This window comes from Rhynchophorus ferrugineus, unplaced genomic scaffold, assembly GCF_030347505.1.
Source record: "Rhynchophorus ferrugineus isolate W39M unplaced genomic scaffold, kcgeb_rfMv2 rfM1, whole genome shotgun sequence".
In the NCBI taxonomy this organism is placed as follows: domain Eukaryota; kingdom Metazoa; phylum Arthropoda; class Insecta; order Coleoptera; family Curculionidae; genus Rhynchophorus; species Rhynchophorus ferrugineus.
Genome location: NW_027472580.1, coordinates 33,647,160 through 33,672,040, shown reverse-complemented (window position 1 = coordinate 33,672,040; position 24,881 = coordinate 33,647,160). Strand labels below are relative to the sequence as shown.

The 24,881-nt window shown below is 31.4% G+C and overlaps 7 protein-coding genes across 10 annotated transcripts; 5 read left to right on the top strand and 2 right to left on the bottom strand.

Moving 5' to 3' along the window:
- Positions 1–2,330: 2,330 nt before the first annotated feature.
- Positions 2,331–7,265, top strand: Rop (Syntaxin-binding protein Rop). 2 transcript variants are annotated; one of them, XM_076419388.1, is made up of 10 exons: positions 2,331–2,550; positions 2,855–3,007; positions 3,067–3,222; positions 3,315–3,418; positions 4,064–4,212; positions 4,263–4,478; positions 4,536–4,842; positions 4,902–5,147; positions 5,969–6,159; positions 6,215–7,265. In XM_076419388.1, exons 1-10 carry the CDS (start codon positions 2,523–2,525, stop codon positions 6,432–6,434), a joined length of 1,770 nt encoding a protein of 589 aa, XP_076275503.1. In that variant the 5' UTR covers positions 2,331–2,522; the 3' UTR covers positions 6,435–7,265. The 2 variants fall into 2 exon arrangements, with proteins under 2 accessions (XP_076275503.1, XP_076275504.1); XM_076419389.1 differs by lacking the exon at positions 3,315–3,418 and adding an exon at positions 3,766–3,869 and having other exon boundaries at positions 2,332–2,550.
- A 155-nt stretch (positions 7,266–7,420) lies between these two features.
- Positions 7,421–9,147, top strand: Ass (Argininosuccinate synthase). The gene is made up of 8 exons (XM_076419390.1): positions 7,421–7,635; positions 7,689–7,835; positions 7,890–7,988; positions 8,054–8,298; positions 8,350–8,512; positions 8,571–8,686; positions 8,737–8,861; positions 8,916–9,147. Exons 1-8 carry the CDS (start codon positions 7,465–7,467, stop codon positions 9,074–9,076), a joined length of 1,227 nt encoding a protein of 408 aa, XP_076275505.1. The 5' UTR covers positions 7,421–7,464; the 3' UTR covers positions 9,077–9,147.
- On the bottom strand, positions 9,089–10,468 carry LOC143206724 (ribonuclease H2 subunit A). The gene is made up of 5 exons (XM_076419391.1): positions 10,154–10,468; positions 9,878–10,098; positions 9,542–9,827; positions 9,356–9,486; positions 9,089–9,306 (listed from the first exon to the last, which is right to left on the bottom strand). The coding sequence occupies exons 1-5, from the start codon at positions 10,326–10,328 to the stop codon at positions 9,163–9,165; spliced, it is 957 nt and encodes a 318-aa protein (XP_076275506.1). The 5' UTR covers positions 10,329–10,468; the 3' UTR covers positions 9,089–9,162.
- A 1,025-nt stretch (positions 10,469–11,493) lies between these two features.
- LOC143206719 (proteasome subunit alpha type-6) lies at positions 11,494–12,541 on the top strand. Its single transcript, XM_076419386.1, has 3 exons — positions 11,494–11,813; positions 11,867–12,022; positions 12,078–12,541. The coding sequence occupies exons 1-3, from the start codon at positions 11,601–11,603 to the stop codon at positions 12,447–12,449; spliced, it is 741 nt and encodes a 246-aa protein (XP_076275501.1). The 5' UTR covers positions 11,494–11,600; the 3' UTR covers positions 12,450–12,541.
- Positions 12,542–12,605: 64 nt separating this feature from the next.
- Positions 12,606–15,891, top strand: LOC143206716 (TBC domain-containing protein kinase-like protein). The gene is made up of 13 exons (XM_076419382.1): positions 12,606–12,941; positions 12,991–13,249; positions 13,308–13,545; positions 13,602–13,867; positions 13,923–14,196; positions 14,246–14,407; positions 14,466–14,643; positions 14,696–14,902; positions 14,955–15,077; positions 15,131–15,282; positions 15,334–15,464; positions 15,525–15,687; positions 15,747–15,891. The coding sequence occupies exons 1-13, from the start codon at positions 12,725–12,727 to the stop codon at positions 15,858–15,860; spliced, it is 2,484 nt and encodes an 827-aa protein (XP_076275497.1). The 5' UTR covers positions 12,606–12,724; the 3' UTR covers positions 15,861–15,891.
- Positions 15,882–17,714, bottom strand: Taldo (Transaldolase). Its single transcript, XM_076419383.1, has 6 exons — positions 17,433–17,714; positions 17,007–17,238; positions 16,824–16,955; positions 16,638–16,763; positions 16,332–16,468; positions 15,882–16,282 (listed from the first exon to the last, which is right to left on the bottom strand). Exons 1-6 carry the CDS (start codon positions 17,536–17,538, stop codon positions 16,011–16,013), a joined length of 1,005 nt encoding a protein of 334 aa, XP_076275498.1. The 5' UTR covers positions 17,539–17,714; the 3' UTR covers positions 15,882–16,010.
- Ltn1 (E3 ubiquitin-protein ligase listerin) lies at positions 17,706–24,758 on the top strand. 3 transcript variants are annotated; one of them, XM_076419379.1, is made up of 19 exons: positions 17,706–17,842; positions 18,197–18,286; positions 18,434–18,628; positions 18,690–18,956; positions 19,005–19,472; positions 19,525–19,712; positions 19,765–20,584; positions 21,082–21,286; positions 21,341–21,867; positions 21,923–22,222; positions 22,283–22,659; positions 22,715–22,886; positions 22,944–23,109; positions 23,163–23,511; positions 23,579–23,722; positions 23,777–24,134; positions 24,186–24,374; positions 24,430–24,597; positions 24,652–24,758. In XM_076419379.1, exons 2-19 carry the CDS (start codon positions 18,239–18,241, stop codon positions 24,709–24,711), a joined length of 5,001 nt encoding a protein of 1,666 aa, XP_076275494.1. In that variant the 5' UTR covers positions 17,706–17,842; positions 18,197–18,238; the 3' UTR covers positions 24,712–24,758. The 3 variants fall into 3 exon arrangements, with proteins under 3 accessions (XP_076275494.1, XP_076275493.1, XP_076275496.1); XM_076419378.1 differs by lacking the exon at positions 17,706–17,842 and having other exon boundaries at positions 18,086–18,286; XM_076419381.1 differs by lacking the exons at positions 17,706–17,842; positions 18,197–18,286; positions 18,434–18,628 and having other exon boundaries at positions 18,833–18,956; positions 19,114–19,472.
- The last annotated feature ends 123 nt before the right edge of the window (positions 24,759–24,881 follow it).

Here is a 24,881-nt window from a genome sequence, read left to right as displayed (position 1 = left end):
ATTTCTGAAACCTTTAGAACCTAATTTTGGTTTTCAAGATTTTAGGAAGAAAGTTTCGACAAACAAGAGGCTTGGACAAAAATCGTGAAAATTCATCAAAAAAGTATTACCTATTATACCAGTCCAAAGTATTACCTACTATGCCAGTCAAAAGTATCTTACTATTTATCGTTTACAATTTAATTTTTTTGCCCTCGAAAACTAGCGCTCCAAAATGCTGCTATATTAATTTACAATATACAGTTATTCACAAGCAAACTACAAAAAAACATAAAACCACATATATTACATATAAATCTATATAAACATAAATTCGGTGCATTACTTTCAAGGTCGCGGCTAGAACGGAAGGCCAGAACGTTAAAAATCAGTCGAATGAACTAGTAGAACCGAAAATAGTAACTAAAAGTAAACGACTGAAACAGTAGATAGTAAATAGTAATAAAATTAGTCGGACCCAAAATAGCCACTGAAAACAGTTACTAGTAAAAATAGTCGAACCAAAAATAGTTACTGAAATAGTCGATAGTAAAAAATAGTCAGTTACTGAACAGTCGATAGTCAATTTCAGTCGATTGTTCCCAACACTACTAAATAGTAATAAAATCAGTCGGTCCCAAAATAGCGACTGAAAACAGTCGACTGAAAACAGTTACTAGTAAAAACAGTCGAACCAAAAATAGCGCCTAAATAGTCGATAGTAAAAAGTAGTCAGTTACTGAACAGTCGATAATTGATTTCAGTTGATTGTTCTCAACACTAGTAATTACTATTTTCAGTCGCTAGTTTTTTGACTAACGACTGTTTCGAGTGTTTTCAGTCCATAGTTCCCAACGCTATCTTTAATGTTTATATTCACAAAATATTGAGAATTCCCTCTGTATTTTGTGTTCTCAATTCTCAATATTTTGTGGTGTTTATGTTTATGATCTGCTAAATCTAGAGTTGGCTTTTCGTTTCTTAATTTCTTAAAAAAATTATTAAAACTATAATATAAATAATAAGGCTATAATTTTGATAATCCAAGAAATAAACAAACTATAACGAAGCAGAAGTGACAAATTGAGTTTATAAATATATATCAATCCCAGTATTTATTACTGTCCTGTATACTACTAACATAAAGTTAATTAAAATACTTAATTAAAAATAAAATATGAAGAAAAAAATATTATATATTTTAGACGTGACAATATCAATAAATTTAGCGGGATAGGTTAATTTTCAAAACTCACGTAGTGACAGAGAGGCAAAATGTAACCCATATAAAAAATTTAACCATAATAGCTGTCTAACATTGAATTTACATATATCAATGCTAATGACATTGTTCATAGTTATTTAAAAATATGATGTGCAAAGATGTGTATATAAATAAGAATATTGAAGACATGAATAGTGACACCATTCCACATATTTAGAATATGCAAAATACATATATAGACTTTACTCTATATATTCAAAATAAAGTTACAAGAGAAAATCGAGATATACAAGATATATGTAGAGCATATTGGTAGTGTGACAAAAAAACCAGATGCAAAGGAAATATATCAATAATATGTGAATATACACAATTTAATTTAATCATTCTTTGTTGTTGGAAAATACGATATGCTTGGCTCGTTTCCACTAATGTTCCCATTACCTCAGTTAAAAGCTCTTATTAAAATTATTTTAAATTATTTAGTGAAGAACAAAGGTATAACACAACAAAGTAAATCTGAGCAACATATAATACATATGTATTGATACAAGAAGTTTGATTTTACTTTGAGTTAAGTTTTTCAATTCCACTAATTGTGCTGTAGTTATCAATATTATAACTGTAAATGAATTGTGTTCATAGAGAAACAATATCCTTAAATTTACTTCTCAACGAAGTACCATTAACAATGTATGTAATCAGTATCATAGAGTTTCTCTCAAAGAAAGTTTCTCTATGATCAGTAATATCAGTATTATCATAGGTACATAACCTAGGGATGCACAAAAAAATCTATATTTTTTGTCAATATATCGATATTTTTTGAAAATAAATTTTTAGGCTAATATTTCACTATTTTTATTTTTTCTTAAAAATATCAATATATTTTTTGCAATATATCAATACATATAAAATGTTGTATAACTTGTTGCAAAAATATATCGATATTTTTTTCTCTGATATTTAAATAATATCGATATTTCTTTATATATCGATATTATTTCGTTGGCCAACACCCCTAACATAACCAAACTAAATTGAAGAGGTATTTTTTCTATGGAGGTATTCATTTTAAATAAGTACGCATGAGCTTACCTAACCAATCATATGCCAGGTCTTGTTCACTTCTCTGTAGTCTACTACATTGTACAAGTCAAGTACATTGTCAATATTGTCAATTTGATTCTGCATTTGGCGTTGCGGTATATCTGATGACAGTTCAGATATTAATATTCGTTTAGTATTTTATTGTTAGAAGTGCTTACTATACTATACTTTTTGATCCAGTTCTATTGTTATATTAAGATAGTAAACAATGGCGTTAAAAAATCAAGTTGGCCAAAGTAAGCTACTAATTTTTATTTCTCTTTATTAATAATAATGAAAATATTAACACTTTAATAACATAGTATACATTTCTATATGTAATATATATATTAATTTCTTAGAATAACCTGTCATTATTTATACTTTTTTTTGTTGGCTAAAGATATTAGTTACAGAAAATTTTAATCATAAGAAAATCCATTGATTCATCAATCTGACGTCACAAATATCAATATTTCAGAGCCGGATTGGCAAATTTTGCATAATTATTTTATTTATTTGTTTTATTATCTTGCCGTTAATTATTGTTCCTTTATTTAGAAATTATGAATGAAGTTATTAAATATCGACCCACAAAGAAAAATGGACCTGCTGGAAAAATGGAGTGGAGAGTATTGGTGGTTGATAAATTGGCGATGAGAATGATTTCTGCCTGTTGTAAAATGCATGATATATCAGCAGAGGGAATAACATGTAAGTATTCATTATTATAATTGTACAACTGATTTTAACTCAAATGATATCTTGTGTAGTGGTAGAAGATATATTTAAAACAAGAGAACCGCTGTCATCTATGGAAGCAGTATATTTAATTACCCCTTCAAAAGAATCAGTTGAAGCTCTCATGAGGGATTTTGATGGTGCAAAACATATAATGTACAAGGCTGCTCATGTATTTTTTACTGAAGGTAAAGGCTTTAAATTTCAAATAGAAGAATTGTCAGTATTATTGTTTTCTCTGTTTTTTTACCTTATGTTCCTTTTATTTTTAATTTTGTAGCATGTCCAGATGAACTATTTAAACAGTTGTCAAGTCATCGTGTTTCCAAATATATAAAAACTTTAAAAGAAATAGAAGTCGCGTTTATACCTAGTGAATCTCAGGTATTACATTTTTTTTGAAATTAAAATTGATATGTGTATACGATGAAATGAACTTTTTATAAAATGTCTTCATAGTATAATCACTACATTATTTATTGAGAAACCATGGTATATATACTATGAAAGATAATTCAGGATGTAATATATATTAACTGATCAACACACATCCTGAGTGTTGTAATGATATAATATATACATCTATAATTATTTATATTAATATGTTGCTTTTTTTTCTTTGTTGAATATTTGGTTGTTTCGAATTTTTTTCTTATTTTTTGGTTGGTTTATTTTTTCAATTTATACAATCTTCAAATTGTGCATTCTGAAAACTATTGGTTTGCCCATAGTATGTCCGGAGGAATTATTCAATGAGCTGTGCAAATCTTGTGCAGCCAAGAAAATTAAAACTCTAAAGGAGATCAACATTGCATTTTTGCCCTATGAGTCTCAGGTGTGTTCTATATAATTTCTTATTATTGTATAGCAGAAGACTCCTTAGAACATAATTTTGTATATTTATGTGTTTAATATAAGCAGAGGTGGTTCAAAAACTTTCTATATCAACTATAGAAGTATTCGGTTTTTATGGATTTTTGAACTACTTCCATATAGGAATATTATTTAAAATATCTAAAATATGTGCAGGTGTTTTCGCTGGACTGCACAGAAACATTCCAATGCTATTACAACGCGAGTTTCTCACAGAAATATAGTGCTAATTTAGAGCGAATGGCTGAACAAATTGCTACTTTATGCGCAACATTAGGAGAGTATCCATCTGTACGTTACAGGAGGTAATTTTACAAATAAACCAACTTCAGTATCACAATATATAATTTCATAGCGATTGGGATAAAAATGTCGAACTAGCGCAGCTCATTCAACAGAAGTTAGATGCTTATAAAGCAGATGAACCTACTATGGGTGAAGGACCAGAGAAAGCTCGTTCCCAACTTCTCATTCTTGACCGTGGTTTTGATTGTGTTTCACCCTTACTGCACGAGTTAACTTTTCAGGCCATGGCATATGATTTGCTCAATATTCAAAATGATGTTTATGAGTGAGTAGAGGAATATGGTGGTTTTTTTTAAAGTAATAATATTTTGCACAAATTCAGGTATGAAGCATCTGCTGGTGTAAAGAAGGAAGTGTTGCTGGATGAAAACGATGACATGTGGGTAGAATTACGTCACCAACACATCGCGGTTGTATCTCAAAGCGTAACTAAGAACTTAAAGAAGTTCACAGATTCTAAAAGAATGACAGCCAGCGACAAACAATCAATGAAAGATTTATCTACTATGATTAAGAAAATGCCCCAGTATCAAAAAGAGTTGTCTAAGTATGCAACTCATTTACAACTAGCGGAAGATTGTATGAAACAATATCAGGGATATGTTGATAAATTGTGTAAAGTAGAACAGGTATTATACTTTCTTGTTGTCAGAGCATATTACTGACTTGACAAGTTTGTTTGATTTAGGATCTAGCCATGGGAACGGATGCTGAAGGTGAAAAAATTAAGGATCACATGAGAAATATTGTCCCCATTTTGCTGGATCCTAAAATAACTGACCAGTACGATAAAATGCGCATCATCGCTTTATATGCTATGACGAAAAATGGTATTTCAGATGAGAATTTGCAAAAGTTGGCAACCCACGCACAAATCAATCAAAAACAAACCATCTCAAATTTGCAATACCTAGGAGTGAATGTGATCAATGAAGTAAGTAGAAAATGTTCATGTTCAAATGGTGTTAGAGTGTTAGTTTCCTATTTTCCGCACCACCCTCTATGATTTTATTCATATCTTGTTTGGACTGGTTGTTCCATCTTCTATCCAAATGGTCAATTTTGAATAATGGGTCAGTGAGGATTTCATTAATTTTAGGGTTAACAAACAGTTCCGATCATTGTACTTTTTGTCCTTGAACTTGTTCGTCAACTGATTCTTGAATTTTGATTGAATTACTTCAGTTTTAATATTATCTCGGAGAGAAATATGCAGAAGTTGCTTTCATTGTCGTATTTCAAATACTTTAAAACACACATTTAAGACTTTAACAGTGCTCATATCTTGAAACCATGTCAGAAACCAACCAAGGAAAATTGGGACACGTTTGAAGAACCAGATTTTAATCCTGATTGTAATTTTCCTTCTCTTCCTCTCAAACCGGTTTAGACAAGTGAAAGTTTCTGCTATTGCATTGTAGGTACTTAAACTCCAGCATTTGCTCTAGCTGGATGTTGAGGTTTAAAATAGTAGAACTAATGGATCTATTGATACTTTGATGTTAACTGCATTTGTTTTTAAGCTGTATTTGTCGGTAATGTTAGTCAGAATCATCAGATCTTTGTATCTTTGTCAAGATATTTGTAGCTTCACGACGCAAAACAATACTTATTCGCATAAATGCATCCAAACCTATATTGAAAAGTAGTTGTTAGACATTATCTCTTGGTGAACACTGGCTTGGATCGACAACGAAATCGACAAATCATTTCACAAAATATATTCTATTATAGTATTGATTCTGTTTTATTTAGGCTGGCATAAGAAAAAAACCATACACAGTTCCACGAAAAGAAAGAATTACAGAACAGACCTACCAGATGTCGCGCTGGACGCCTGTGGTGAAAGACATCATGGAGGATTGTATTGATGACAAATTGGACCAGAAACATTTTCCCTTCTTAGCCGGGCGAGCCCAAAGCACTGGTTATCATCCTCCATCCAGGTAATCACAACGATTTTAACAAAACACTAAATTTGTTTATATAATTTTTTTCTAGTGCACGATATGGACATTGGCATAAAGACAGGAGCCAGCAAACAGTTAAAAACGTACCTCGACTTATAGTTTTTGTTGTAGGAGGTATCTGTTTTTCAGAGATCCGATGCGCGTACGAAGTGACCAACGCCTTAAAAAATTGGGAGGTGATTATAGGTTCGTCGCATATCCTCACTCCACGAGCCTTCCTTGAACAGCTTACAGAGCTCACATCCAACTAGAACGCGTTTAAAAAGGTCACCTTTAATATTGACAACTAAACCATAATCTTTATAATTTTGAAATCTTATACTGCAATTGCCAAGCGTTATTTTAATTTTAAGCGGCATTGTATATTTCCATGCCTATAAAATAAGAACATGATTTGTTAATGTAGATTCCTTTATCCATTTCAATGGCAACCTATTTGCTCTTTTTAAGTTGTTTTAAAATATATGTCATTATATAATAATAATTGAAATTATCGTTGCAGCGTGAAATGTTATGCCTGCTCCTTCTATTGGAATTTAAGCCGTGTTATAGGAGCGGTTTTCTTCCCAAATTCTATTAACGTTACTCTAGATATAATAATGTAAGGGCCTATCTAATTTAAGACGGCATTGTACATTTCATAAATGCAGTTATCCAGTTGGTAGTTGTCCAACCTGGTTACTATCAACAGTATTCTTAGTGTATATCTAGTCTATTTGTAGTTTTGTTATTTACTCAATATTATCAATATTGATTATCAAGAAGCAATTCGCTAGAACAATAAGTTCATCTTAAATATGTTTCAATATAGTATGAAACTATGATTTGGTCTTGAATTGTAATTTTAAAGACAAATGAGATGGAGACACAAAAGAAAATATAAATATATATAAATACATTTATTTACTAATGCTTATTTTTCTTTTGCATAGTATTAAGATCTATAACAGTATAATATGGATCTAACAGTTGTTCATAGAAAGTATATCTTCAGCGTTAGAGTTTTAGAGATATGTACGATTATTTTACCAAAATAAATCTGTCAATTTAACATTGTTTAAGAATAAATATCGTCGACTTGCTTTATTTTATTTATTTCAATTACCACATAACTGTTTCATAATATTTTGCGAAATCCAAGAATATTTTGATTATGGGACCAGTCGCAAGGCCGATAATAGCTCTGTTATTGTAATTAATATTATGATACCCTCTTGACTTTATAACTATTTAAATAAAGAACTGTTGGGTTTAGGCTTAAGAATTAGTTGAATTGCACCAATGGTTCGAGAAAAAGTGGTGCTGGCCTATTCTGGCGGATTAGATACCAGTTGCATTTTAAAATGGCTAATTGAGAAAGGCTTTGAAGTAATTTGTTATATGGGAAATATTGGACAGGATGAAGATTTTCAAGCAGCTCGAGAAAAAGCTCTACAAATTGGCGCTGTGAAGGTGACTATGTGAATAAGTAAAATACATATCTTTTACTATCCCTTGCAAATCAGGTCGTTATCGACGACATACAAGAAAGCTTCGTCAAAGAATATGTTTGGCCAGCTATAAACTATGGACTGCTCTATGAGAATCGTTATTTATTAGGCACGTCTTTAGCAAGGCCATGTATTTCTGTTGGGTTAGTCAACTGTGTCAAGGTAATATAGCCAGATATACATTCTGTGATTTTATAAAATTTAATATAATTCAAGGAAAATAAAGCTTCATATATTTCCCATGGAGCTACAGGGAAAGGTAATGACCAAGTTCGTTTCGAGCTCACCTGTTACACACTCATGCCTGAAATCAAAGTATGTTGTTGCTCAGTCATTTATATGTTTATACTCAGTCATTCTGCAGCCGTTTGTTGTTTTAGATAATAGCGCCATGGAGAATAGAGGAGTTCACTAAACGGTTTGAAGGACGTCAGGATTTACTTAAGTATGCCGCGCTGAATGGCATTCCTGTATCGGTTACACCTAAAGCTCCATGGAGTATGGATGCAAATTTAATGCATATCAGTTACGAATCAGGCATTCTTGAGAATCCTAACAACGAACCTCCGGAAGACTTATTTATCATGACCAAGTCTCTCTTTAATTCTTGTAATCAAAGTGTCAGGTATATGTTACTTAATTGAATATCATTTTGTAATAGCTAGTTTAATTTTAGATTTGAAATATCTTTTGAAAAGGGAATCCCTATTGCCTTAAAACTTGCGAATGACCAAATTGTAAAACATCCGGTAGGAATACTTACCACTTTAAATAAAATAGGCGGAGATCATGGAGTAGGTAGAATTGATATCGTCGAAAACAGATTCTTGGGATTGAAAGTGTGTATTCCAACAGTTTTAATATCTATTCCACTAAATAGTTTGTATTGATTTTTAGTCGAGAGGTGTCTATGAAACCCCAGGTGGTACCATTCTGTACCAAGCCCATACAGATCTAGAAGTATTTTGTTTGGATAAGGAAATCTATAGAGTCAAACAACTATTAAGGGACAGGTTGGTCTAAAATATATTTTGCAGAAATATTATTGTCCTTTGTTTTGCAGACTCTCCGATTATATATACAATGGTTTCTGGTTCTCGCCAGAGGGCCAGTATGTAAGGAATTGTTTAGATTTAGCTGGAGAAAAAGTACAAGGAACAGTAAAAGTGCAGGTTTATAAAGGCTCTGGTAATTCTATATTCCTATATTATCTAAAAATACTAGTGTTGTATTAAATTGCAGTAACAATATTGGGACGAGTTTCTAATACAACAACATATAATGAAGACTTAGTTTCGATGGATCGCCACTCAACATTTAGCCCACAAGATGCGAGTGGCTTCATTAACATACAAGCCATCAGGTTGAAGGAATATCATCGACTTCAAAAACAAAATTTATGAGTGTATCAGAAATAGTGTTTAAAATGTATATCAATAAAAAGTGAAATTACATTAAATATAAGTAAATATAACCCCATGTACATCATTCAAAATTCTACATTTCTGCTCAGATGTCTTTGTTTAAAAAAAATGTGCCTAGTTTTAGCTTTAGTCCCTCCTTTATTAGTCATTTTGAAGAATGCTGTTATTGAATTGTTCTGTGTAGCAGGAGGAGTTTTTTCACCATCATCCTAAAAAAACTCAATATAGTAAACTTTAAAAATATTTATTATAATATACTTCTTCACACTCAATATGATATGCGATATCTTTCAAGAGAGTAGATGCAGTGGACCAACTAAATCTTACTAACTGAGGATAACCAAATACTGGCTCACAATGATTTGATAGGAATTTTTTTGTAATGGGATCTAAAATTATTACTGCTAATTACTAAGAGTAATACAATGAAAGAAGTACACATACCCCCAGGGTAACCACTGCCAAACTCACTGACTTCAATACCCTCTATAAAATTCCATACTTTCAATGCATGATCTCTAGTTACTTTAGCACATATACTTGCTGCAGATACTACCGGATAAGTTGAATCAGCTTTTTTGGCTACAGTTATTTTTAAATTGGGAAATATTGTCTTTAGATACTGTTGGTATTTATCTGGTTTTCCTACAGTATCTACATAAACATGCTCTATCTTAACATTCTGTGCTAGTGCAGCTTTAATTAAACCTATGGCAGCATCCATTGATACCTATTGCAAAAAAAAGTTTTTCTTCATCAAATAAATGAGTCAATACCAACCTGATTTAAGGAATATTTTGATCTACTAAGCATACTGTTACAAATAGTGTTTGGAGCTATAATTTCAACACCCCAGCCTAATTTATTATGATTTTCACATATTTTTTCAAAAATAACATCACGTTTTTCCTCAGTTAATGCTTTAGAATCTGCACATTCAAGGGTTTCTAGGAGAGTCTGTTCATTAATGGGAATAAATGCAGTTCCATAGACCATAGGACCTAGAAAATAAATGTATGGATATAGAGGTATATTCATTCAGGCATTAAATCATACCTAAAACAGGGCCTCTTCCGGCTTCATCTATTCCTAATATACAGGGATATTCTTTACACAGGTCTGAAATTGGAGTCATGTAAAATATATTTTGCCAATTATCTCTTTCACGTATAAAGGACTGCAAGTCTTTCAAACTTCCAATTACGGTAGAACCGTGTCCGTTTTCCGACATGATTCTCAAATTTCACTCTTAGCTAGTCTGAACTCTTACTACATACACATAAAATATAAACCTTTATTTTCGGATACATTTATGAATATTGCCGCCAAATCTTCCCCATATGTTTTTAAGTATTAGTTGGTATTAGCGTTGGGGATTATCGAATGAGACCAATCGAAAGTCACAAAACATTTGAAATAAGGATGTAGAAAAAGTGAGGATATATCGAGCTTTATTTGACAAATTTTATATCGATTTTTTTTAATATCGAAAAATATCAACCCAAAAATTATAGATATATCGAACAAAAAAAAATATCGGCTTAAATATCGATATTTTTTCGGCAACTCTAATTCAAAAGTATAAAAATATAGATATTTTAAGAAGAAATAAAAATAGTGAAATAGCCTACAAAAGATTTTTCTAAATGTCTTAAAAAGTAATGATATTTTTTATGGATATTTAAAATAAGTACCAAAAATTATAATAATTATAACTCCTACTGTTGCGATAGCCGAGGGTTCAAATCTTGCGGGGGCATGGCCGTTAATTTGTGTTTGTAATTGTTTAATATTTGTGAATGTTGTATATATGTGAATGTATATATATATATATATATATATATATATATATATATATATATATATATATATATATATATATATATATATATATGTATATATATATATATATATATATATATATATATATATATATATATATATATATATAAACAAATAATTATAATTTATGTTTTCATTATCATTTTATCAGTTTTTTTTTTGCAAAAAAATAGAATGGAGGAAATGGTCCTAAATCATTTCATCTTTTGTTTTTAATAATATTTGAATAATTCAGTTGCATTTTTTATAATGTAAGTTTTTATATAATTATAGTTTTTTTCCAGACTTCATTTTGGATCATCACAATAATATGGCTAGAAAAACTGTTATTTCGTTCCCCTTTAGGAACATAAAAACTTCCATATCTTTTTTAAATGTATAGATAATATTTAATTATATACATATGATAATTATACATATATATATATATATATATATATATATATATACTCTGTGGACATGATTTATTAAAATTTAAAATACATTGTCTTCCTTCTGTGACCAAGTAAATAACGAAGACAAAGTTCTAACCCTTAGATAACCAAACATACTTTACGTTTAAAAATGTCTGTCATTGTATTTGACAGATCTTTAAAACTACAATATCATTCTTTAAAGTTTTGTTGCTTTGATTAACTTTAAAGAATTCCAAACCAAAATCATGTCTAGAGGGAGTAGTGCTGGTTTTGATCGCCATATAACAATTTTTTCACCCGAGGGTCGTTTGTATCAAGTTGAATATGCTTTTAAGGCTATTAACCAAGCCGGCCTTACTTCTGTGGCAATCAAAGGAATCGATACGGCCGTTTGTGTGACTCAAAGGAAAATTCCAGATAAATTAGTAGATGCTAATACCATCACTCATTTGTTTCAGGTATATACTCTAATTAAACTAATTTTTAATCTTATTAGGCCTTTTGATTTTAGTTAACTGACAATATAGGATGTGTTATGACTGGAATGATAGCAGACAGCAAGTCTCAGGTTCAAAGAGCTCGTTATGAAGCTGCACAATTTAAATACAAGAATGGTTATGAAATGCCCATTGATGCTCTATGTAGAAGAGTTGCTGATATTTCCCAAGTTAGACTTTTTTTATATGAAAATCCTTTCTAGTATAATTACTTTTGCTTTATAGGTTTACACACAAAATGCAGAAATGCGTCCCTTAGGTTGTTCAATGGTTCTAATTGGATATGATAATGAAATGGGGCCATGCGTATATAAGGCTGATCCTGCAGGTTATTATTGTGGTTATAGAGCAGTGGCAGTTGGAGCCAAACAAACAGAGGGTAACAGTTATTTGGAAAAAAAATTGAAGAAGAAGCAAGATTTACAACATGATGATGTGATTCAGTTGGCTATAAGTTGTTTATCTAGCGTGTTATCTGTTGATTTTAAGCCAACTGAAATTGAAGTAGGTGTAGTTTCAAGAGATAATCCGAAATTTACAATCCTCAGTGAACAAGAGATTGATAAACATCTTACAGTAATTGCTGAGAAGGATTGATCACCTTCAAAGGCTTTGAAATATATTTTCTAAGGTTATTTTTTTGGTTATATGCTGTAACTAAGTAATAAACAAGGTTTAAATATAAAAAATATTTTTAATTTTTTAAAACAATTAAGAAATTTAATATGTCTATTTTTTGTCTAATTTAGACTGACACTTGACTAGTGCTATTAAGACTTGTTTCTTTAAGGTTATGTTACACCGGTTTAATATAATTAAAAACAAGTGCTTCATAATTGTGTTTTGTTTTATTATAGTTTAAAATCTTTATAATGACTGTGGATATGCCTGTATCCTTATTAAAAAATCCAGAATTAAAATTTGGAGCAATTACGTTTTTCGCTAAACAGCACAAAGGGGATACTTGCGGAAGCAATGGCCTCCCACTTACACCCAATTCTATAATAATAGTGGGCAATGCCCAACTTTTGAAAACAATCAAAAGCCCCTTCTTGTGTGATTTTCTTGATATAATTAGAGGAAAACATGGTAAGGTCAAATATAAAAAATTAATAAGTTTGAGCAGGTTATATTTTAGAGAGAACAATTGTCGTATCACAATATTGTGGAACGCCTCTTGCAAAAATTATTGACAAACATGTTCTTACACACCTACAAATTAAAAAGATTGCTTATCAGGCTCTAAAAGGTCTTAGTGTGTTGCACAAATTAGACATAGTTCATCGAAATTTAAGCAATGAAAATATATTAAGACAAGAAAATGGTGATATCAAGCTTTTCAATTATGGCCTCTATCATATGACTAACAGAGGTGCATTGGTGTCTTTTCCTGTCTTGTATAAAACTATATTAAACTTTTAATGAACCTTTTAACATAATTCTGATTAATTTTAGAGAAGTATTATATACTGCTCCAGAAGTATATTTATCTGGTTTTGATTCCGGTCACGTGGATAAAAAAGTAGATATTTGGTCTCTAGGTATTTGTCTAGTTGAATTAGTTTTAAATAAACGGTTATGGAATTCACTCAACTTAGGTCAAAGGATTAGGAAAATTTTGAGTTTGTTACAGGTGAATACTTCTATTTTTGAGAAAATTGCGCGAGAACATAACTGTTATGAAGTATACTTGGTAAATAAAGTTATATACCATTGCGCATATTTTTGCTTGATATTTATGTCTTTCAGAATTTGCCAGCAGATTTAAAGGAACTAATTGAATTGTGTTTAAATATTTATCCAAGCAAAAGGCTGTCATGTGAAGAATTATTAGATAAGTTATACTTTAATGAGTTTAGGGATATTCAGGAGCAAAAAAAAATGTGGGAACCCTTTGAAGTTTTTTCTATTCAGGAACTGTATTATTGGTGGCAGTTAGCAGGGGGTGATGTATTTCAAGAATTAAAAAAACAAGGCTTAATTAGATCTAGTCCTCCTATTCTATCACTACCCAGGTAAAACTAATAACTATGATTGCAGGAATTTTACTAAAATAAATTCTGGTTGTAGTTTGGTATTAATAGAAGGCACACTTCTGGGTCAAGATCGAAATCCAGCCACCCTTTATGACCCCAGGATTGTTGAGATGCCTTTAGAGACCTTATATCAACGTTTTATACACATTCCTATAACTGCCTTTTATCCACTTATACATTCTAAATCAGATATTATATCATCATCAGACCCACCACCATATGACGCTACTGGTTTGCCACTAGTTATCAAAGAAAAAGATCCAGAATACCAATTCCACAGGGTTATTCTTTTTAGAAGATTACTTCATGTACTATCTGATATAAGTTAAAATAAGTTTATCTATATATTATTTGCAGGGTTATCCTTTTACAAAAGACTTAATAAGACAGGAGGCTGAAAAAGATATTCCGCCTCTATTACGAGGAGATGTGTGGTCTGCGCTATTGAATGTTCCACAGGGATATGAAAGAGATTACATGAGGCTAGATAAATATTCTCATACCACTACTGATCGACAGGTAAATTTAAATGTTTCATGACGGTATACTTTTAAATTTTAATTATCCACTTTTATAGATAGAAGTGGATATTCCAAGATGTCATCAATATAATGAGTTACTCTCTTCAACGCAAGGTCATAAAAAATTGAAGAGAATATTAAAGGCTTGGGTATACAAAAATTCTCAATATGTCTATTGGCAAGGTTTGGATTCGCTCACAGCTCCATTTTTATACCTCAATTTTAATGATGAAGGTGAACAAGGATCATATTTAAATTATTTCATTTATAATAAAAACGTTTCTAGCCAAAGCATTTGCTTGCCTATCCAACTTTATACCGCGATATTTGCATAAATTTTTTTTGAAAGATAACACTGTCGTCATCGAAGAATACTTGGCTAAGTTTTCACAACTAATTTCGTTTCACGATCCGCAGTTAGCAAACCATTTACATGACATTAATTTTGATCCCAAGTTATTCGCCATACCTTGGATTTTAACTTTATTTTCTCGTGAGTATGCAAAAAAGATAAGTTCAAAGTATTTCATCTTGTAAACTTCCAGATGTTTTTCCATTATATAAGATTCTTCATTTGTGGGATAAACTTCTTCTCTGCGATGCATCTTTCCCTTTGCATATCGGCCTGTCAATTTTAACTCAATTGCGGGATAGACTGCTTACCTCAGGTACCTTTGTTATTAAAAATCATGTGTACAATATAAATTTTTTTTAATTTCAGGTTTTAACGAGTGTATTTTGCTGTTTTCTGATCTACCTGAAGTAGATATCGAAAAATGTGTTATTGCTTCGATGCAGACATACCAGAGTACTCCAAGAAGCATTACAAGCAGAGAACATGAAAATGAACAATTCTATAAAAAAAATGACCTGGTAAAGTTTTAAACAAACACCCTAAATAGATAATAATGAGAATTGATTTAGGATATAAGGGGTGTAACCTTAGAAGAATTAAAAAAAGAATCGTGCCCAAGAATAAGCGCTGCGGACATTATAAACACTGTAAGAAAAAATCCCGATAAAATTCTATTAATTGATATACGGAATACTACGCTGTAAGTTGCATTGTCTGGTAAACGCGTTAGGTTGTTTCCTAAAATTTTCTATCTGTTTAGGTTTCATCGAAGCTGTGTAAAAGGAAGCGTCAATATTCCATTTTCGAGCGTATCATTTAATGAAACTGTTCTTGACAACTTGGGCACACACAGTTCACTAATTAAATCTAAAGGTGATAAAGTTGTTGCCATTATCGGTGACTGTGAAACAGATTTGGAGAGGGTATGCAAATATTTTTTGTATTAGTTAATAGCTAATGTGTTCCTTTCTATCTATTTTAGTTTCCGAATTTTCTGTTACAATGTAATGTGAGCAGGGTTTGCGTTTTGCACGGAGACTTTAATAGATTTACTTCAGTTATTCCAACCATATTAACTTCTGGCACAACCAATTAACACTGAATCAATACAACTTCATTATAATAAACCAGTTTTATTTAACATTAAGTTCATATAGAAAATGAATGGTCCCTAATCCAATAACCTTTCCATTTCAAATACATAAACTATATAGATATATAAAAAAACATTATCTTCAAATTGAAATTATTTCAGCAGTTTCTTTATTGTATTTTCTAGTTTAATAGAGTCGGCAGCAAATTTTCGGATGCCGTCTGAAAGTTTATCAGTAGCCATTTGGTCTTCATTTAGAAGCCATCGAAATTTAGCTTCGGTTAATTCTAATTTTTCTACTGAACTCTTAGAGGCTGATTCTACACTAAGCTTCTGAGGCAGAAGATCAGTACTGGATTCCAGTTCACCTAGGAGCTTGGGGCTTATGGTAAGTAAATCACATCCAGCCAATGCCTTAATTTCACCTATAATTCAAAAATGTATCTAAAATTTATAATATACATACTGTTTTACCGGTGTTTCTGAATGATGCGCCCATAACAACTGTCTTGTATCCAAACTTCTTATAGTAATTGTAAATATTGGTAACAGAAATCACTCCAGGATCTTCATCACCTGCATAACTCTTCTTATCTGTATTTGCGACATACCTGTAAAAATGTTGCATAATATTAGTTAAATTAACGTCATTAGTGTGCAAAACTTTCCAAAGTATTGGATCATTTATTACTGTTACATCAATGTAATGGAAGACAGATTATCTTAACCTTGGAGATAAAAAGCATTGATCGCAAATAGTAAACAAAGATTACATCTTACCAATCTAAAATTCGGCCAACAAACGGTGAAATGAGGGTTACTCCAGCTTCAGCGCATGCTACCGCTTGGGCAAAATTGAACAGCAAAGTCAAGTTGCAATGAATATTATGTTCAGATTCCAATATTCTAAAATCAAATGATTGATCCACTTATTGAGATTTATGAAAAGTTATGAAAAAAACATACTTAGCTGCCTGTATTCCTTCCCATGTTGAAGCCAACTTTATTAAAATTCTTTCCTTTTCTATACCTTGATCTGCATATAATTGAATGATCTTTTTTGCCTTTGCCACACTAGCCTGTGTATCAAAAGATAATCTGGAAAATGGACATCTTCAGAATAGCACAGGATAAATTCACTACACCCACCTAGCATCAACTTCAGTGGACACTCGCCCAGGAACAATCTTTAAAATTTCAACTCCAAAAAGAACGCACAGCATATCCATAGCATTCTCTAATTTTTCAGACAAATTACCACCAACTTTGTTGGCATAGTGGATTGCTTTCTCAATTAAAGGTTGGTATTGAGGCAAGTTAGCAGCTTGCAGAATAAGCGAAGGGTTAGTTGTGGCATCTGTTGGTTTGTAAGCTTTCATAGCTGTGAATAAATAATTTTAAGATAAATATACTTGAGAAAGAAATATGAAAATTATTTTATAACATCTATTGCGATATGCAGGTCGCGGACAACATTTTAAGCTTTCCTTTTCAAAACTAATTTTAACAGCTGTTTTTTGCATAATAATATAGAAGTGCAATTGAACTGCAATATGAAAAATGAAAGTAACTAACCTTCAAAGTCTCCGGTATCCGCCACCACAGTGGTAAAGACTTTCAGTTGTTCCAGAGAGCTGGTCATCTTGCTTCGTTTACACTGAGGACTTGCACACTCGGACATTATGTTTTATAGTTAAATAGCTACTTTTTATTTGCAAGATAAATTCAGGCAAGCGCTTTAGTTAGAAACGTGCGTGACGTTCTGCTGATTGTTCGCACTAAAGAACGTTCAAAATGGGTCACCAAGGTTATCGTTATCGCCTTAAGCGACTATTCGAGGACCAATATGACTTGTTAAAAAACATTAGAGGTTGAACAAAGTTTATGTACAGACGGTTTTTTTGAAAGTTACCTTAATGTTTGGCTGTTAATAATAAACCGCTATATTCAATTTTTAGTCTATTTATTTGGTGATGTAATTATAGGTACATATAGCTCTTTTTGTGTAAGACAAAACAATTTTTAAAATTAACTACATATGTAACCATTATATGTATATGTAGTTAAGTATCATTAGTTGCCTATTATGGAAAATTCTTTAAATTTTTATTAAAATAGGATTATAAAAACCATAGTTTGATCATATGTATAATATATTGAAAATGCATGCTATATAATGTCTATTTTTATTATTATTATACAAATATGAAAATTAAAATATGTATCTATTTTTTCTTCTTCGTCAACCGTACTTAATCAGCTGTTTATTAACAACATAACCTAAAGCTTTATGACATATATTTGTTTTTTTAATATTTAATATCTTAATCATATTTTAGCTTTTTTCGTTTATATTCATGTTTTAAAGAATAAATTTTAAAATGGGGAGAAAAGTTAATGTTGCAAATCGAACAAAGAATAATGCCAAGGTAACTAATTTTAAATGTAGAATATTGATTATTAGTAACGCTTCGCTAACTCTTTTAATTATCCAAAACATTTCAAATTATTTTTATTTATGTATTATAAAATTAGAAGATTTTGTTTTAGTTTTTATTTGAATTTAATTTTTATAGCCTTCTAGTAGTGGTAGGAGTGCAGCTGCATTAACTTCTACACTACCAATTGGCGGATTCTCTGGTTTAAAATCTTCTACTGGTCTTTTACAATTTCCTTTTAGTACAACTGAGGAATTTGATTCTTCACTAGATGAACAATTTCAGTTAGTATTAAAGAAAATATCAAAAAAGGATTCAACAACAAAATTGAAGGTTAAAATTTAATAATAATATGCAGTTATTAATAAATGTTATATAAGTATATTTATATTAGGGTTTACAAGAATTTGCTGAACTAGTTAAAAAGTCTGATCCAGACACTGTCAAGAATGCTCTGCCAGTGTGGCCAAGATTTTTCAATGTTCTTGCAACTGATACCAATAATAGAGTAAGAGAAGCAACCCAAATTGTCCATCATGAAATTGTTCTTAAAGTGAAAAGAAATGTTGCTCCATATTTAAAACAAATAATAGCACCATGGTTTACTTCACAATATGATAATTATCCACCAGCTGCAACTACAGCTACTCAAGCATTTAAGGTAAATTTACATGATTTACTCTGAATTAGACTAAATTAAAGCTTGTAGGATACATTTTCATCAACAAAATTTCAAGATGCAATAATTTTTTGTCAAATGGAAATACTGAAGTACATATATGACAATTTGTTCATACAAACTGCTCAAACTGTTGCAGGGCAGAATGCTACACCTGAAGAAGCAGAAGCTAAATATGAACGTGTATTAATTTCCTGCCTCCAAGGTTATGTTCTTTATTTGCACCAAGTGCCAGAACAACAAATTGAAGATGCAATGGAGGCTAATATAAAAATCGTAACCAATCCCTTGTTCTGGAAAATGAGCAAAAATAAAGTGATTTTGGTTAGATCAGCATGGTTTCAAGTGATATCAACTCTATGTCAAAAAGCACTGTTCCTATTGAAGAACAAGGAGCAACAGGTTCTAACAGTAGTGCTGAATAGCTTAGATGATGGTGAACCTACTGTGTTACCTTATGTTTGGGAAACTGTTTTGCTAATTGTTACCTTAATAAAGGTCAGTACTCTTAATTCTAAATATTTAATGTATCTGATTCATTAAGTTATAGGAATGGTGGAAGTATGTTAATATTGAAAAGTTGTTTATTCCCAAGTTAATGAGTGTGCTAAAGCATGGTGGGCGAGGTAATGCTGTAATTATTTATCCAAGCATGTTGCCTTTGATTTCACAACTATCTCCCATTGAAGGCAACAGTTTACAATTTTATACAATGATTTTTGATAATATGAGACTTGGGTAAGTACTCATAGTTTCACCTAATAATACTTTAACTTTGTTTCTGTCGCAGTTTGACACAGAAATTGGTAATCGACAGCAGATCTGAAACTACTGCAATTGCTAAAGCTTTTATAGAATGCCTCCAATATATCATTAATAAAAATTTATCTAACATGCACCTGTGTAAATGCCTTATAAGTCAACAAATATTGGTTGTTTTGGAATGCTGTTTAGTGGATGATAAATCTTATTATAAACCTGTCTTTAATCAAATCTGCCTTTTTGCTCAGTATTTGGGTGATCATTTGGAATTGGAAAATAAACAAATACTTCTTAGTTTCTTTTTTGAAAGTATGTGTGACATGTTAAGTAGATTGATGCATAGTGGTATCAAAGGCAGTAAGAGCGATATTCTCACATTATCGAAGAAAGAAATAGAGTTGCTACATTATTTAAAGCAGGCTCCCAAACATAAAAACTATAAATTAAAATTTGATTTGGCTGAAGAAATTAATAAGCCTCCTATTGAAAAAGGCATAGCAACAGCAGGTCATCATACAGGAAAATACTTGGAAAACTGGAATTGTTTGGTAATGAACATTTGTAAGCATTATGTAGAATTAACTGAAATGAGCCAATCAAAAGAGTTGCTAGAAGAGCTGTGTTCTCTTATTATGGATTTTGATAAAGAGCAATTCTTTAAAAATCTTTTACATATGATAAGGAAAAATAATCCAAATTCTCAATTAATAGATATTTACAATGATATATTGAAGAAGTGGTTGTGTTCTGAAAGTCTTTATGGCAGAGGGGTAGTTCAGTTGATATTTATGTTGCTAATGTACTTGAATAGAGGGGAGAGGGAACAAATTCTTGCAGAAATGTTAGATGTAAGTAGTTAAGGTAATCGTACACTTGTTCACATAGGACGGATCGTTTTTTTGTCATAATTGTATAATGATGAGCAGAATTCCATTCTACCATGCGCCCCATAAGTATGTATGTGCTTTATATAATTTAAAATTAAAGGAATAATTATTTTCGATCGTTTTGCTCTGATACGTCAAAGTGACACACAAATTAAAAATTAACATTATGCGGATAATTTCATGTGGAGCAGCCTCATCTAGGATACATAGATCAATCGACAGGAGCGATAAAATAATTTTAATCTTTATTCAAGTTCAGGGTTTAACGGATTTGTACATATATATATTTAAAGATTATAACAGATAATCTCAGTACACAATATTATAAACCTTATAATTTGAAAAATAATCAAAGTCAGCGATTTATATAATGAGTATATCAAAAAAATGCAATCCGTCCCATGTCAAAGTACGCCTACACATATTGTAACAAGTATTTGATGTTAATAATTTTATAGTTTGACAAGCCCAGCTTGTTAGCGTGGTCCGTATCTGAAGCGCTTGCTTTCCCTCTAGTTGAATTGCCAGAAGTAAAAATTTGGCTACAACATGATAAAATTGGTACATTCTTCCTTGATGTTGTTGATAAACAGATTCGGGATGAGTGTCCCCCAAATCTCTCAGTTATATTTAAGTTGGCTTTAACTGAAAACAAAGATGGCGGTAACATTTTTCTTTGGTTGTTATTGAACATTAGTTATTATATGTATTTTTTAGAATTGTACATGACTAAGAGAGTGGTGTGCAAAATTATCGAAAAATTAGAAACTATATTATTACAGAATAGAGAAACGGTATTGAACTTGGATTCGTGTTGTAGCCTGGCTGCATATCTTTGTAGTATTATCTACACAGAATCCCTTTTGCTTACTTACAGCGAAAATTTGCTTTTGTGTCTGATGAAGCTCTCTTGCACTATCACAGGAGAAACTGAATACATATCATCGGACACCTTGGAAGAGGTCAACTCAGCCTGGCAGGATTCAGTTGATATACTTTTGGCTGGTTTGCCTGAACAGTCTCGGTATGACCTGATCGAGAAATTGACCGATGTCATTGGAACTCAGTTCATCTCCCATGATATAACGGATAAAACCTTTATCGACCACCTAACCATTATTATTGTTCGTTTATTGCAGGCTGCCTATAAGTCTTTACCATTGTTAACAACATCGGTGGTGGACGGGGTTTTTGAAAAGAAATCCTTTGCTACATCTGGAGATGCTATAACTCTTCTATGCAAAGTAATATTTGTAATTTTTCTTTTTGTCATTGACAGATAGATTATTTTTATCATAGGTAGCTGAATATATTGCTGGATATGTTCCCTGCTCGACAGATCGATTAGAAGGGGAAATTCCATTGACTGAGATGGATATTTTGCAACATTTTGTTTGGAGTTATCTTAAATATAACACCTTAAGCTTTAATATCTCTTATGATGAAGATTTGGAAGATGAAGATGATGAAGATGATGATATATCAAAGTCACGAAAAAGTCCCATTTTTCTATTGGTAACAAATAATCCCGACGATATTTATTTAAAAACTTTATATGACTATGCATTGGGAGAGTCATTTTTGATACATTTTAAGAATGTAAATGTTAAAATAATTGATGTAAAGTGATGATTAATAATTATTATTGCGTTTTTTTAGGTGAAATATTATGATCAGATTTTTCTATATAATACCATGCTAGAAGGAAAATTGTTGGAAACCATTACAATGCTGGATGACCATATAATAAGTCAATTAAAATCAAAATTGCATGAGAACTGTTTAAATCATGGTTGGTTCTGGGTCAAAGCTGCTCATATTTTCTATAAAAAAATCTTACAAATTGACGGTACAGATATGAGTAATTTACTAAATACATTAGATGAATATAGGGAAAGCCACCCATTAGGGTTTTTTCACATGAAAGAAATATTTCAAGAAGATATTGTGTCACTTAATGGAAATATTGATAATGATTTTAAGGACTTGGAGGAATTACGAAAAAACAATATATCTGAATTTCATTTCAATGATGCGTAAGTTAGCTGATTAAAATACGTATCAGAGGCACCTCAAATATTTTTATTTCAGTTCGGCTATGTCTTGGCAAAAAGTTGAACAGATCATTCAGTCAGTTAGGTCATGTACTGTTTTAATAAAACAACAGGCAATTCCTCAAAATCATTGGGATTTTGTTGTGCTCTCGCTTGTTTCTTGGACATCAAATTGTTATAAGGCCCGTAATTTTCTAAATCAATTTCAGGTGAGAAAATTGATGATATCGAAACCTCTAAATTAATATGTGGTGTTTTTTATTTAGCATCAATCGATGCTTGTATCTGTGACTCAGTTGTATATGGCAGTCTGCGATCGCGTAATGAATTTTCGTGAGGAACAGTGCAATGAGAATTTTGTCAATGAGTGGGATGATGTTCTTCTTGAGAGCATACATGCTGATGTTGCATTAACTTGGATTTATTTGGCCGGTAAAGTAATATGGTTAGTTACCAAAAACAAGTGTATAAGCATGTTATTCCAGAGTGGTTATGTAATAGTGAACATAATACCCTTTTTAACATACCATTGGCACAAAATTATGGCAAAGTTACAGAATACTTAAAGCAGGAGTTCCTCTTTAGAACCAGTGAAAATTTGCCCAAATGGTCAAAATTTTTAAGAAGAGGGTGCGATTTGTTGACCAGTTCTAGTGCAATTCTGCAGTTGTGGGGTTATAGAATGCTTTTAGTGCTAGTACCAGGACTAATTAAAGTCGATTCTGACGCCCTAAATCTGAATAGGCCGCATAGGAAAGGTTTAATATTTGAACAGTTTGAAGATAAATTGAAACAGGTTGAAGATGTTGTCAGCAGTATGTTAATCGAGTTCAGGTAAGACATTGTTAGGAACTACAGCAAACTGTTTATCTAATTCACCATTATCTCTAATTTCTGCTAGGGTTGCAGAAGATACCTGTCGGGTGGAGCCTTCTTATGATTCTTTTACGTATACCTTTGCTTACTTATTATTATGGGACATAATGCTTGCTTTATATGAGATATCCGTTTCAGAATTACGATATCAATATTCTGAATGGCTAAAGTAAGTATTAATGGTATTTGATTACCATTATTATTTATCATTTGTTTCATATAGGAATAAAGATCTTTTGAGACGTCTGCTACCCAATCTATTAAGACTAATGCCTTTGGAAGTATTACATTGTATGGATGGAAAGTCAAAAGCGGTTTTCAATTCTTTTAGTAACAAACCAATAGATAAAAACTGTTATGGTATGTCATGTGACAGTGAAACGGTTGAGCAAATGGTTTGTTATTTGTACAAGTCAGCGTTGGCTCAACTGCCTGCTCTTGTGAGGCAGTGGTGGTCTAATTTGGACACTAAGGTGTCACAGATTGTTGATAAGTTGACGACAATTTATGTATCGCCAATATTATGTATTGAAGAACTGAATGACGTCGTTCATCATCAAACAAAATTTAAGAATATGACAGTAAGAATGAAAATAATCATTACTATTTTTAGCATTAATTTGATATTCTAGATTAAAGTGATGCCGAGTATCCGAGAGATACTTGCTGTTTATACTATCGATGAGGCCCAGATGGAGCTTACTATAGCCCTTCCAGCAAATTATCCGTTGGGCAGCCCCGACATTAATTGTAATCGTCAAATTAGCGGCACTACTCATAAACAATGGTTATTACAATTCAAAAAATGTGTCTTACACCAGGTATGTTGCATTCTAAGGTTTTTTAAAAATATATTTTAATCATTCATATATTTAGAACGGCAGGATCTGGGATGGTCTGTCCCTTTGGAATAATAATTTAGATAGGAAGTTTGATGGTGTTGAAGAGTGCTACATCTGCTACACAGTGCTGCACACAGGTACATATCAATTGCCGAGATTATCATGCGGCACCTGTAAGAAAAAATTTCATTCAGTTTGCTTGGTAAGCATATTTTAACCCGCTTTGAATTATTTTTACCTTCATTTTTTTTTACAGTACAAATGGTTCAGTACCAGTAATAAAAGCAGTTGTCCTATATGTAGAAATCTATTTTAAATTGAATCGTTTCGCCATTGTTAAAATAAATATATTGATTTTTGTGATATTTTGTTTCTCTTGATAACGAGAGTCCTTGAAGTTTACGCCATATACATATAGTTAAAAATTGTTAAAAATAGTTAAAATTTGTTTATTATAAATCTTTATATTGTTAGGCAACTAAAAAT